The sequence below is a fragment of the Zootoca vivipara genome, chromosome 8 (genome assembly GCF_965207765.1).
Source record: "Zootoca vivipara chromosome 8, rZooViv2.hap1.1, whole genome shotgun sequence".
Taxonomy (NCBI): Eukaryota; Metazoa; Chordata; class Lepidosauria; order Squamata; family Lacertidae; genus Zootoca; species Zootoca vivipara.
Window position 1 is genome coordinate 61,120,322 of NC_142591.1, and position 15,185 is coordinate 61,135,506.

General features: G+C 42.9%; 1 protein-coding gene and 1 non-coding gene across 2 annotated transcripts in view; both read left to right on the top strand.

Moving 5' to 3' along the window:
- Positions 1–271: 271 nt before the first annotated feature.
- CNBD1 (cyclic nucleotide binding domain containing 1) overlaps positions 272–15,185 on the top strand; it is a 132,646-nt gene continuing 117,732 nt past the window's right edge. Inside the window, exons 1-3 of the mRNA XM_035125618.3 lie at positions 272–378; positions 6,745–6,858; positions 13,372–13,527. Of these exons, the coding sequence (XP_034981509.3) occupies positions 272–378; positions 6,745–6,858; positions 13,372–13,527 (377 nt within the window). The remainder of the gene's footprint in view (positions 379–6,744; positions 6,859–13,371; positions 13,528–15,185) is intronic.
- Positions 13,947–14,055, top strand: LOC118090577 (U6 spliceosomal RNA). The gene has a single exon (XR_004693273.2). It is a non-coding gene; the product is annotated as a U6 spliceosomal RNA (small nuclear RNA).

Sequence of the window (15,185 nt, forward strand, 5' to 3'; positions counted from 1 at the left end):
ACACAGTCTGTTAGCCAGATGCTAGACTCAGGGCTGGCCCTACTATTAGGCAAAGTGAGGTGACTGCCTCAGGTCATAGATCCTGGGTGGACAGCAGAAGGAACTCCTTGTCCATTCTTCTTAAACTCATTGGCCATTCCTGTCTGTTGGAGGACCAAGCAGTTAATGCTACCCTATACTGCGTTGCTGCCCTAGGTCTACTCAAGCATGCTATCATGCCTCCAGTGTTTTCATCTTTTGTACATTGTTCTGTATTTTTAAAATGTTAGCTATGTATACATTTTTCAAAATAAATATTTGTAACAATGTCGTAGGTCTTCAGAAAGTGAACTATGTCCAGTTGGACGCATTATTGAGCATCAAGGGTCTTCAGAGCTGGTAAGTTATCCAGTGATTTTTGAGGAGGGCGTTAACCTGAACCTCTTATTATGAAAGCAAAAATATAGTTTGATATGGAAGGTCTGTGTAAAAACAGGACTGTTAAAATGGGGTAGATTCCCTTAAAGAATCCTGGGAAATGTCCATTATTAAGGGTGTTGAGAATTGTAGCCCCTCACAGAGCTACAACCCCCCCCCCCCACAGTGATTTAACAATCCATCCCTCTTCCCAGAGGACTCTGGGAATTGTAGCTCTGTTACATACACAGCATGCATGCATTTTTAATTTACAAAATTGCTGGAATGGAACATTCAATGACAATATTCACTGGGGAAATGGCACCTTCCTCCACTGCTGTGATCTCAATCCAATTTGGAGTTCTCTGTGGCTGCTGTTTGTTAAAAAAATTAAAGAACTCTCAATGTCTCCTCTAGTTTGGTCTTAGTCTTTTTTTTCCTGGCCATCAGTTTAACAAGCAGCAGCATCAACATGAAGGCTGGCACTGAGTGTTTGAGGCTGCTTATCAAACAATGTGGCACAATTCGATTGAAATGTCTTGAAGGGAGGCACAAACCCAGTAAGCTACATTGTTTGCTAAAAGCAACCACTAAAATGGAAAATGGAGATTTAAAGCACTTTGCGATGAGTAGGCTGCACAGATCATTGAGGAATGTGACTAGCAATGAGAAAGCCTGAACATTTTCAGATGGATCAATCAAGACAAGTCTGAAGAAGATTAGTGCGCTGGATCTCTTTAAAAAGGATGTTGTCTGTTGCTTTGCTCTGACACAGCTTTCCCCTCAGGCTGCAAGCACAAAGCCTGACAGTTTGCTCAAAATTTCTGAAGCCCAAGGAGATAGGTCTTCCTGAAATGCTGTAGTTGCAAATAAATAATAATAATAATAATAATAATAATAATAATAATAATAAAATAGTAAGGGACTTGGGGTAACAAATGCATCCATTCTGTTCATGCTTCTATGGAAATGGGACTAGTTTTGATTATTTACAGGGAACGTTCCTACGCCTGTGTAGATTAATAGAAACCTTCTGCTGCACTGATTGGCTGTTGAACATAACAGCCCAAATCTCTTTGGTGGATACATAGGAACCAGGGTCTTTTCACTGCACCCCATGAAATATTTGAGGGGCCACCCACCAAAGTTGATGGGCATTCCATTCAAATGGTGTGTGTGCCATTTCTTTGGGTCAATTATGCAGGGTGGGGCTTACCTGCCACCGCCCCCATATTTTATTCAAGTTGGCACCTCTGGGTGGATACATAGTTTGGGGCTTCTTTTTCTACGCAAGAGGTGAAAGTGTACCCATGCACAAACCCTGCTAATCAGTAAACACTGCTTTTGTTGCTTTTTAAAAACAAAGCCTTCCCCAATTTAGTGCATTTTTGGATTACAACTCCCGTAATCCCCAACAGTAGCCATGCTGGATGGGATTGACCGGAGCTGCAGTTGAAAACATCTGGAGGGCACCAGGTTGGGAGCACAGGCCTACAGTATATCTATTCAAACAACCTAACTTGAGTTGCACGCAGTGCCTTCAGGGCCAGGAAGGGAATGCTTATTAAGAACATGGATACAGTAAGTTCAATGGGCATTGAAACATGGAGGTACACAAGTCTCTAGATTTGACTCTGCATCAGCTGCACACACAACACTTCCCGCCCCCTGTGTGCAGATCTCCTTTGCTAAATGGTGATGTAAATAGTCCACATGAGAAACCTACCAAATACTGAACCTGCTCAAAAATGAATTTTGAAAGTACAGTCGTACCTTGGATCCTGAATGCCTTGTGAGTCGAACGTTTTGGCTCCCGAATGCTGCAAACCCGGAAGTGAGTGTTCCGGTTTCTGAATGTTCTTTGGGACCTGATCGTCCAGCGTGACTTCTGCGGCTTCCAATTGGTTGCAGGAGCTTCCTGCAGCCAATCGGAAGCTGCACCTTGGTTTCCGAACATTTTGGAAGTTGAACGAACTTCCGGAACAGATTCTGTTCAACTTCTGAGGTACCACTGTAATATAATACTAAGATAAGTAGATGTTCTAATGACTTATGCAAATTGTACCATATTTCTTGGAATATATAGGATGCACTGTTCTTGGACAATGGTGACCAAGGGTAGTAAACCGTTTCTGTGGTGTAGATTTCCATGGTAGGAGCCAGGGTGACACTTCATTTCCCTTGATGTGATCCCTAGTTCTAGATCAGTTCATATTTCATGTAACTCCATCTTCCAGTGATCTGTTTGTTTTAGTGTTATCTGGAATGTACATTTATCTGGAAGATAATAACTCAAGAGAGCTCTTCGGTATAATCAATCAACTGCTTGGGGCCCCCTCCAAAATAGTTGCCTGACCTGCTAGAAAATCAGCTCTAACTATGATGAGATGCTTTCACAAATACGTCCCCTCTGTAATCATGTTAGTAAAAAACGTGATTTCTGAGTTGCCGTGACCCTTTGATAAATCATTGCCTCAAGAGAGCTACAAGGAATTACCTGTTGTGCAAATGTCTGTCTATGGAGTTTGAATTTAAAAACTGACTTTAAAATCACAGTGAGGTAGATGGGCTGAAGGATGTGAGCCTGAATAATTTATTGATGGCATAACCTTTGAATTCAGGACATTTCAGAACTGCATTTCTGCATAATTAAGGGCAATTTTCTTCAAGATAGAACATAATTAAAGAGGAAAATTCACTTGGGGTATATTTAGATGATGGTGACATTAGTTAGGCGCATATCAGACTGCACCTGCTGCCTTTTTCTAATATGGAAGGCAGAGATTTACATTCTTCTCCGGCCCTAAGAGAAAGCTAAAACATTTAAAGGTGATAGAATATATTGCCAACTTTTATTAATCCGAGAAACTGTACAAACAAAACAAAATGAATGAAAAATGCAAAACCGGAACTCTTGCTTCAGTTTCTCACTTTCTGGCATGTTTCTGAAACATACAACATTCTCTTTCTGTTTTGTATGGTAAGAGACATGTAACCCCAAACCCAGATCATATATATAAATTAGACCAGGGATGGGGAATATTATTGAGACTGAGGGGCACCTTATCATGGGAATGTTCTCTCTCTGTGTGCGCAGCATTCCAGTTGCTGGAAGGGCAGAGGCAAAATTTGTCAAAATTGATAACATAGGATTGCACTCTACCCACAGGAAGCATTGGGAAAGGTTAATCATGTACCTTTTGCTCCGCTTTAACTCCCTCAGCTTATGATTATGAAAAGGTACTCAAACTGACTAATCACTTGTTTCGAAAGTGGAGGAGTGATTTACAGGAGAATATGTCCCAATGTTTGTATGGGGTCTCAACGTTGAACAGGTTGATGAATGGAGAAGCAGGGGGACAGAGCCCTCCAGGTGTTACTAAATGAGTTCGCACACTCATCAAGTTTTGCTCGACTAATTTCTGAGCTAACCAAAAAGCGCTTTATAATCATCCAATATAAAGCGGATTGTGGTAGGGCTGCTAGGAAATTTAATATAGGGTTTGGGTTCTTGTATAGGCCACAGGTCATGCTGAGTAATGGGGGAGTGGGTATGCAAATCGGGAAGTTTTAATTGGTTGAAGGGTCCCCCTTTTAAAGATCTTGCCCTCCATTTTGGAATCACTTTTGCTTTGGCGTTTGAATCCCCTCCCACCCGCCCTTTTTTTCTTGCAGGTTAGCATGACATTGCTATTGCCTTCGGGGCCACCTGTATTCAGGGGCCAGTAGGAATTTTTCCAATTGGCTGATTGGCTTTGCCTCTTGGTTTTCGCCTACTGCGTTAGCAAATTGTCACAACTTGTTAGGTTGGCGGTTAGGCTTTTGGTTGGTTAATCGGTTGGTAGAGGGGTGTGGCATCCAGATGCCTACCCCCCCCCACCGTTTGCTCCATAAAGAAGTATTCCGTTAAAGGAATCTCGGGGCTTACGCTCTTGTCCTTACCATCCCGCCATTGGCGGGGATGGTGGGCCCAATTATAAGAGTAAGAGCCTTGGGGAACATTCTTGGGCAAAGAGAGGAGGGAATGTCTGGGCTCAGCCACCTCCTCTCCCAGGTATGTTCACTTGACTTCCCTTCAGGAAGTCGGAGCGGGTACTGTCCAAGCGGACAGTGGTGAGTCCTGTCCCATGGTGACAGCTGAAGTGAGTCCTGCCCCAAGGTGGGCAGATGAGGTGAGTCCTGTCTGAAGGGGACAGCTGATTGAGTCCTGTCCCAAGTGGACAGATGAGTTGAGTCCTGTCCTCAGTGGACAGATGGTGATAGTCCTTCTTAAGAAAGGATGAGTGGATAACCAAAAGCCTAAGCCAACACTCGGATTAAAATTGGTGTAATTAAATAAAGCTGTGGCCTAAATTAATTGCCAAAAACCAAACCATAATTCTGGTGTCAGTTGTGAGTTATTTAAGGTAATTTCTGGTAAGCCTCGACACACAAAGGCTCTGAACATTGCCCCCGCTGTTGTTAAATTTAGAACCACTAGATCGGGGAAATGACTAGTCATAATTCTTTTAGCTAATATGCTTCCATCACTCTATTTTTTGATTTCTTTAACACAACTTCTCGTTTAAATGCTTCATTGTTTTTATTTTGACAGTGGTATTGCTTGGTATAAATTGTTTTATGTTTGTGATCTTTAAGATGTATCTAATTTGACAGGGGTATTGCCCTGGTTTTATGTTGATAGTTTTTAGGCTGTATCTAATCTTAGTTATTCTTGGTTGAGTGAAGCAAGGCCTTTCGTTTAACTAGCCTGTTGTGATGCTGTTGTAATTGGATTACAAGCCAATAAGCAGTATGCACAACAGAATAGTTTAATAACTCCATTTAAATACAAGATGTTGGAATGAAATGTGGCGATGCATTCAGGGCACCACTCTCTCTTACAAATTCAAATGTCAGATTTCTTTCACACTCAATATCAGGTTGAGCCTCATGCCCATTTTCAAAGTGGGGCAGGAGGAAAGATTGAAAATGCAATGTGAGAGACTGAAGATTGCCACATCAAGACAGCTGAATGAGACTTGCTGTGCATGCTCAAAACAACATTCTTTATTTTAAGTATGAACCTCAGCTCAACCTCAGCCTCCATTTTCAAGGCTGACAAAAAAGGTGGAAAACACAATGCAGTGTGATGTTTCCCTTTGATGATTGTGACACCGGAATGAAAGCTTTGATGATTGTGACACCGGAATGAATTTTACTTTTCATAGAACCCACACACATTCTCAAGGAAGCTGAACACATGCGGAACGCGGTGCAATGTAATTTGCTTGAAGACCGATACAATGGAGTGAAAAAAAATGGAATCTACATTCAGAACATCATGCTGTAATTCAACCCCCTCCATCCATTTTAAGAACATTTTATTGAGAACTTCCCATATCAAAGAAAAACAAGCCAATAAACCTTTAGAACATGGAACATATGCACTGATACATTAGGGCTGCAGGAATCATAAGAGCAAAACAAGCAGACAACTGAAAACAAATGTACAGTCCGTGGCACACAAATGCAAAAGAGATTGTAGCATGACATCTGAAGAACTGCTTTTCAAGTACTAGTCATTATTGCACTATTATATGAAGCTTTATATAGACAGCTGGCCCTTTCATGAGGCAAATGGAGGCAATTGCTTCAGGTGGCAAGCATGGGGAGTGGAAATCTCTTTGTACTACTTGCCTTCACTAGCTGGTCCTGCCATTTCCCAACTGCTGCCCCCTAAAGTTTAGGCAGCATTTTTAGTCACAGCAGCAAACCATGACAGTGGCTCAGACACTCTCATGAAGCCCACGGAACTCAGCGTGGCTTGCTTCTGAGTAGGCAAGCATAGGATTGTGATTTTAGGCACTGCTGTATAAGCAAAGACTCCAATACTGCACAGTACTATGGTCTGAGTATTTGCTTGTCATTGATGTGGATGGTTGTTGACTCAATGGCCAGCGCAACCTTACACCACCTTCAGGTAGTAAGCAGGATGTTGGATCATGTCAGCTGGATCTTATTCTAGTTGAAGTGCAAGCCTGAGGCAAGTAACAGCATTGCCTAGAACATGGGTAGGCAAACTAAGGCCCAGGGGCGGAATCCGGCCTAATCGCCTTCTAAATCCAGCCCGCGGATGGTCCAGGAATCAGCGTGTTTTTACATTCGAATGTGTCTTTTTATTTAAAATGCATCTCTGGGTTATTTGTGGGGCATAGGAATCCATTCACACACACCCCAAATATAGTTCGCCCCCCCCACAAGGTCTGAGGGACAGTGGACCGCCCCCCTGCTGAAAAAGTTTGCTGACCCCTGGCCTAGAACTTTACTCCTGAACAAAATAATCACTGTTTCCCTATTTCTCTTTAGGAAGAATCCTTATACCACTGAAGATGCTCATCAAAAGTTCTTGGAAACTTATCCCAAAATATTCATTAAAGAAAAGGCCATATTGCCAGGGATTCCTGAAAGAAGAACAAAAGGGTAATTCAGATTTTAAACAATTCTGTATTTCATGTGGGGGGAAAAATGAAGGCTGGGTAAGTCGATGAGGATATGAGGTTAGTCATCGCCACCACATGCCACAGACTAGCTGTGGAACACAAAGATTAGTAGCTAGTGGTAAATTCATTTTCTGCTTGAGCAGAAACATCTGTTTGTTGCTTCAAAATACGTTTGTCCTGCCTTTCAGAAAGTGATTGGTTGCATGCACCCTGTTCATAGTCCAAGTGCGCTGCAATTTTCTGAAAAGGATAATGATGGCAAATGTTTTTCTTCAGTGCTGGCTAAAATTCAATCCATGGATAGTGGTTGTTCTATAGCCATGCATACTTTTTTTTGTTATCCAAATTAATTAAATCTTCCATATTGCTGGCTTTCAGATTCTCCTGCAGTGCAACTGAGTGTAGGAGAAAACAAAAAGCTGAAGACAATATGCAATTTAGAAGGAGTAGATGTTCATGCCACTTCTAGAAGCTTTTACGGGGTTTAGAGAGTGTCACCTTTTCCAGCTAACTTTTTATGGGGGATTGGGGGGGGGAGGGACATCACCCAGTGCAGAACATCTGCTCCACAAGCAGCAGGTCCCAGGTTCAATCCCAGGCATCTCTAGGTACTACTGGGAGTGCCTGAAACCCTGGAGAGCCATTTCTAGTAGATGTTAGCAGTAGAGAGCCCAACAGGCCAGTGGTCTGACTCAGTATAAAGCAGATTCCCGTGCTTCTAAATTTAATGTAAAGCAACATTCCATGTGAGGTTGGGGAAAACTTCTGAGGAAAAACAAACCACCTGAGGAATTTTGAGGGGACCTAAACATGTTTAAATCATGTAATTATTGAAGCTATTGCTGTATCTGGCCTGAAGTGAAAATGAGATGAGAATTTAGACATTCCTTCTCAAGTGAAGCAACTGAGCAATCTCAGGAGAACCCAGAAGAGTTCCTATGAGATTTCTTGCGGTGTGGTGTGGTGTTGGAGATGCTGCAGCTGGGAATGAAGGATACTGAAAATGTGGACCAGAAATTGAGAGCAGAAATTGCTCAAGTTTTGGGCTTCTTTACTTTGGGGAGTTAATTCATGCTGTTACATTTCATTAAATAGTTGTGTGATATTGAAGCATTAGACATGAATTATACAACTGCACATCATAGTGAAGCATTTCCAGGATTGCCAAGAGCGAATCTGCTAGTTGAGACGCTGCTTTCTTCCCCTTTCTTCTTATTGGTTTTGGGCTCTTTCTCTCCTCTTTCTTTTGCCCCATTTAACCCACCAACAGCTTATACTATGCATCCAGCGACTGCCTACAGCAAGGATGGGGAACCTATGCCCCTCCAGTTGCTGTTGGACTAAAACTTCCACCATCCCTGACCATTAGGCATGCTGTCTGGAGCTAAGGTGAACTATAACATTTAGGGATTAACAAATTCGACTATCTCTGATCTAACTTCATGATAGATCTAACTGAATACGCCAGGGAGTAAAGTTTTGTCCCTTTGCTTGCAGAAATTGTGCTCTGCCACTCACCCATGGTACTTCTTGACGTCAGTCTACCCTGTGTAGCTGTGTAACATTGTCAAGGAAATTTGCCTCCCATGATCCTTCTCCCATACTTCTCTCTATCCTGCTTATATCCTCTACATCAGGCACACCCAACCTGTGACCCTCCAGATGTTTTGGCCTACAACTCCCATGACCCCTAGCTAACAGGACCAGTGGTCAGGGATGATGGGAATTGTAGTCCAAAACATCTGGAGGGCCGAAGGTTGGGGATGCCTGCTCTACATTGACTGGTGGCAACCCATGTTATAAGCAGAATGAAAAGCTGGTAGGGCTTGCAGGGGGATCATTCATCCGTCCTTTGTGATGTTAATGGATGGGAAGCTCGTGAGCCAGATAGATTCAGAAGGAAAGAGGAAGAATGGGAAGCAGGATGTGGAAGATGTAGCCTATATAATAAAGTGCAAGTGTCTCTGCGTCCAGTCCCTGTGTCTGTGGGATTACGCTACTGCGCATGTGCCCCACGGACAGCCGTTGGGACTTGGAGCGCAGAGACGGAGTGTGTTGGCTGGCGCGTAAGGGAGCTCAGCCTCTCGGTGTTCAGAGCAGCTCTCGCGAGAGAATCCAGAGGACGCGCAAGATAGCCCCGTGCTCGCAAGCTAGCGCGCTCTGTCTCCATGCAGGCGCACTCGCGAGGCCATTTACTTCTCGTGTGGACTTACTTCTAAGCGGCAGTGGCCGTTACAAGTGGCGGCGGGCGAGCAATGTCTGCACATGTCCCTGAGGTTGCTAGAGCAACAGGTCTGTTCTAGCACTCGTTAATTTAACAGGCTTCATGACTAGTTTTACATAATTTTGGTGTGTGCGGAGGTGAAACTCTAGCTTTGGCTGCATACAGCTAGTTTCCATTTAATCACTAAGCCTTGATAATATGAGGATTGCTGACTACTCTCTTTTCCTGATTACTTGGCAATTGTCTGGCTCATCTGGCAGAAGAACTTTGTCAAAACTAGGTGCTGGTCTCAGGAAAGTTATCTTTCGCTTCCTTATAGACTCAGAGCCCAGCTGTGATGGGTCATTATTATTAATAATAAAATAAATGTCCGCTGCGTGCAATTGCAGGGGGGAAACACCCACCCCTATGTGTGTTCATTCCTCACACATGACAATCTATACATGCCCTATGCTATAGAAGCTCTATTTGTCTAGGTAATTTTACAGTCGGCAGTCTTATAACGCAAGATGAAATATGCCAGGAGGACAGGAAACTGCCACGAAAGAGCTCAGGTGCAACAGTGGTTAGGTTGCAGTTCAGCTCTAATAGTGGTAAAATGCCTCCCAAAAGAGGTAGGTATGATAAATCTGGTGATGCCATTGTAAATTTCAATTTACTTTCAGGTCCTTGGGGAAAGAATCAAGGAGGGTTATATATTTGCCACCACTCACATCGGTCAATATTATTTAGCAAACAGGAATGCTTTGGAAGAAGATGATTACACAACAATATGACCTTCCTTTCCTGGGAATTTATCATTTAAAGTTTAATCTAGCCCAGTGTTTGCAGAGATAGGATTTCTAGGTTACTGTGGACAGAAAGTCAATCTCTTTGCTTTCAGGAAAGCATTCAGTAAATTACGGCACTTAAAAATTTCCTCTCCTTATTTTTTAACAGAAAAGTAAGTTTTACAGATCAGCAAATTGCCCAATCTTTATATGGGCGAAATATTTTAGCAGCTTAGATTTTCTTCCTTGCTGATGCACCAAAATTCTTATTTTAATAGATACTTTGAATTACTTTTAAGTACCGCCATGCACTCAGAGTAATTTTGCTTACAAGTGAGATGAGGATCAATGCAATCAGCTAATAAGATTATACACATTAACTGTAAAGCAATATGCTGTAAGGGAACAAGGCAGATGCATACAAGATTGAATGACTAGCCTGATTCACTGTTGCAGTAATGTTCTGGGGGTTTTAAAATTTTTATTTTTCTGGAATTCTGTGTGTGTCTTTGTCTCTCTCTCTCTTTCTCTCTCTTTCTCTGTGTGTATACATGTGTATACACACTAGCTGGCCCGGCCATGCGTTGCTGTGGCTCAGTCTTTTAAATGGACCCTCAGAGTCCCCCTTCAGACTCCCCTCACCTTCAGAGTCCCCCCTCATTTTGTTGAAATGTTTTACATGTGTTCTGTTTACACAGGCTCATCCTTGTGACTCCCCCCACCCTGTCCTGACCCATGAGCTATCCCATCCCCTCCTCCCCCCACCTTGGCTCATCCCTGTGGTTGTGCCCACCCTGTCGCGACCCATAACCTATCCCGCCCCCTCCTTCCCCCATCCCTCACCCAGGCGAGCCCCCACCTCCACTCGGCCCAGTCTGGAAAGCCGAGCTGAGATGCTGTGGAGAGGGAAGCTTTCCTAGGTGCAGTACCAGTGTAGCTGTCACTAGAGGGTGCTGTTTTGCAACCTTTCCTGTGCTCCCAGCATGCACTTTCGTCTGAGTTTTGAGTTCTGGAACACGTGGTTTTTTGGGTTTTACCTGGCCCAGGTGCAACATCTGTCTATGCAAATGGTATGGGGTCACTTGCATATTTGCTTGGGACATTGTGTCAAACTTTGAACGCAATCGGTCAAGCAGTTTCAGAGAAAAGTAAACCCACATGGCCGGTTTACACACACACACACGGGGGGGGGAGGAATGGGACAACATGCACTGAAGGCAAACTGCAGCAGACCATCTGAGAAGAGTCAATGTTATCCCATCACCACTGCTACCCTTTTACAGAAATTTACAATGAAGAAACAGTGCACTAATGTAGTGTTCTGCCCATCCTAGGATGCAGGAGTTTAGTTTGGTACCAAGTTGAGCAGCATGGTTTGTATCAAAGCAGAATGATGGGAAGGGGAGGGAAACACAGTACTGACCCCAAAGGTTTGCCTCTGTAGTTAGTGCTCCTCTTCAGATTCATACTTCTGCAGTTCAACGAAACTTTTTTTTTTATAATAATTTTTATTAATTTTCAAACAAAACTAAACAGACTACACAACTACACAAACATACAATACAACACTGTCCCTTCGTCTTCCCTCCACCCACTGGTCCACCTCTGCCACCAGTGAAACCCGTGCGCTTTGAGAATCAAAGGGGTTCCATTGTGAGCTGGGTTTGACCTCCCCCCTCCCCCCTCCCTCCTCCCCCTCTTCCCCCCCCCAACGAAACTTTGGTTATGTTGACCTACGTACAGCAGTTGCCAGTATGGTGCCCTTGGGCACCAGTGTGCCTCTTAGTACTTCCTATGACACACACAAGGTCTCAGTAAATACCACCTCAAAAATCTACAATGCTTGAGATACCTTCAAGTTGGCACACATGCCTTTTCCCTCTCCCTATTATCCCCATTATCCGGCCAGATGGGTGGGGTATAAATAATAAATTATTATTATTATTATTATTATTATTATTATTATTATTATTATTATTAGCTCTGTGAGGTAGGTTAGGCTGAGAGCTGCTGAATGGCCCAAGGTCCTCCAGCAAGTTTGATTAAACCTGGGCTACTCTTTCCATCATCAAGACCTGGAAAGGTGAGGTAGATAACTTCACAAGCTCACAAGCTGGGACTCGTGTTCTGTGATTTCACAGGCTGGTGGCATTTTTATCCATACTAAAAGACCAAAGCAAAGGAGAAGCTCATTTTCAGCTGGTGTATAATTATAATTAATGCTGTTCCAACATGTCCTTTTTACTTGAATTTGCTATTTGATTGCCTATGTGATATTGTATTCAAATGTTTTCTTAACAAATAATCCATCTGATAAATTTATCAGTGCTGCAGTGATAGCAAGAGTAATCTGCTAACTCAAAAGTCTACTGCAATAACAGATTTTCCTTCGTAGCAGATACGAAGGAAACCTACGCTTGGATTTTGTGAAATATGTAAATGTTTATGCTGGACCAAAGGAAGAGAAATTGGAGTACGGTTAGATGAATTATAGAAAATTATTAGAGATATACACATGTAAGCCCGCCTTATATTGAGTTAGACTGCTGGTCCATCTACGGTAGCCCTGGTCTGCTCTGAGGCGCCATCTGTAAGAACATTCAAAGCAATATCATGGCACTTTAATTCTGGGAATTCTGGGAACTATTGTTTGCTAAGGGTGCTGAGAGTTGTTATGAGAACCCTTATAATTCTCAGAGTTCCCTAGAAAGGGAGTGACTATTAAACTACTCTGAGTTTTGTAGCATTGTGAGGGGAATGGGTAATCTCCTTACAACTCTTAGCAACCTTAAAAAATGCCAGTTCCCAAGATCCTCTGAGGGATGGCACAACAGTTTGAAGTAGTGTGATACTGCTTTAAATGTATAGTGCAGATGGAGTCAGACTAGTAGCAGATCTCCAAAAAGGCAGGGTTTCTCAGCTTTGCTACCTGAATTCTTATTTTTTTAAAAATTAGAGATTCCAGGGAATAAATTTAGGAACTTGTGCACACAAAACACACACTCCACCACTGAGATATGGGTCATTCTCCAAAAGGCCAAGTTCCTGTTGGTGTTCTACCGGGCTGTGGGGAGATGGAATGTGTGAAATGCCTCTGGAAAAAGGTTGCTAACCATGCCAACATTATTTTGGCTTTCCTCAAAATTCTTCAGATGATTTGCATAAGAAAGAAACACAATATTTGCTTCAGATTTTGCTTTGGGCAAAACCCAGTGATAATGGAGTGATGTGCAGAATGCCTGGAAAAGTTTTGTGTCTCTTACTTAAACTCTTCTGGCTTGCCTCAGAATGCCTCAGAAGTTTTGCCTGAGGAGGAACTCCCAATTTTGCTTTGAATGATTAGTAGCATTTCTGTGGCAACTGTTGGTTCCTCACAAGTGGCAAGGTATAAGCAGGTGAGCCTATTAACCTAATAAATCGTGCCCTATTTTCCTAGAAGTTACATGATGAGTTTGCTCTACAGTAAATTTAACATTCCGTTTCTCCTCTTTGTCCCCAGGTTACATTCCTGTGAGCTCGGCAAAGGCACTGTAGGTGCCAAACGTTCTCACAACATATCCATCTATTTAAATGCGATTAAAAAATGCAAAATACGTGCTGGTTCTCCAGAATTCATAGAGAAGTTGAACATCCTAATAAAGATACTCAGGAAGATGTAAGTATTAAATTCATTCTTGGCCTTCTGCCCTTTCCAGCTCAGTTCTAAGATCTTTCAAATATACATCATGAACTGGCCTGGAAAGTTAGCAGTGAAACTTATATGGCAGGGATAGGGAACCTGTGGCCCTCCAGATGTTGTTGGACTCCAACTACCGTCAGCCCTATGATTGTAAATTGTTTCTTTCTTCTAACATAGGGAGGAGCTATTTGGCATGCAAATCCAAAATGTCTGCATCAACAGCTTTGAGATGGGGTGGAGGTGGGGGAGAGGATTTACTCATTCCTCAGCAAGGTCCCCTCATTTTTAGTTCTCAAGCTTCTGTGGAGATGCCAAGTGGCAAAGTTTCACAGCATACCTCTTCACTGCTGCTTTACGATTCAAGCCCTTGTTGTGTAGTTATCGTCTCATCTGCAATGCACTTGCTTGGGTGACACATATACTAAAATAGGAAGGATCCTGAGGAGATTAGCTTGGTCCTGGTGTAAAGATGACACACAAATTCATGAAGCATCCTATGTTTTTATACTGTCTGAGGAGAAAAGCAGTTACCCCAGTGTGTATACCATGTTCCCCCCTTTTATTAGATTTGTCTGGTTTGTTTCTACAACAAAGGTGAGCAATGTTGGTGTGAAGCAAAGCTATGTACCCCCCTTGTGGCTTTTTAGAAGGCTGACAGGGCAACCATGACAGCAGAAGATCCAAAAATTAGATCACCACTGTTTAATGAAGTTAAGCAGCCAAAGTGTGTGGGGAGAACTGATCAGGATTGTGACGCTGGATGATGGAAAGTTACCCTTTCCCCCAGGGTCATGGCCCCAAGGGAAGAGCACCCTGAAAGCTATTTGCCCTGCAAAGGGCGGGGCGGGGCGGACCTGCAAATACAAGCATTGTCCTCCTTGTGGGGCAAATAGCAGTTTGGAGGGTGATTTTAACCAAGAAAATGACACAGGGGCATCAAGTGTTAAACCTCCCAAGTCCTGTCAGATCTCACCACTGCCGCAGCTCCTTTTCAATTGTTAAAAAGTGGCAGGAGATTCAGTCACAGGTCTCACGCTCCAAGAGACTTGTGTGTGTGTGTGTGTGTGTGTGTGTGTGTGTGTGTGTGCGCGCGCGCAAAGCCTTTGATGGGATGGCATGACTGCCAATAGGAAGTATCTGTGTGCTCTTGTTTACTGGTTTCTTTGTGGCATTCATTGTCTCATTATAGCTGAGCAGTTTTCATGATTGTAGTTCAATATTTCAGTAGGATGGTTTGAACAGTTTGCTTGTGTTCTATTATTTTATGTGAGTTGCCTTTTGATATTTTGGGGTCTGAATGTGGGGTGGAAATATACAAGTAAAGGATAATGGTGAATAGGCAATCATAATACAGTCATACCTTGGTTTAAGTACACTTTGGTTTGAGTACTTTCAGTTTAAGTACTCTGCGGACCCATCTGGAACAGATTAATCCACTTTCCATTACTTTCAATGGGAAAGTTCGCTTCAGGTTAAGTACGCTTCAGGTTAACTACGGACTTCCAGAACCAATTACACTCATTTTTTGGATTAAGTACGCTTCAGGTTAAGTACTCCGTGGACCCGCCTGGAACGGATTAATCCACTTTTCATTACTTTCAATAGGAAAGTTCGCTTCAGGTTAAGTACGCTTC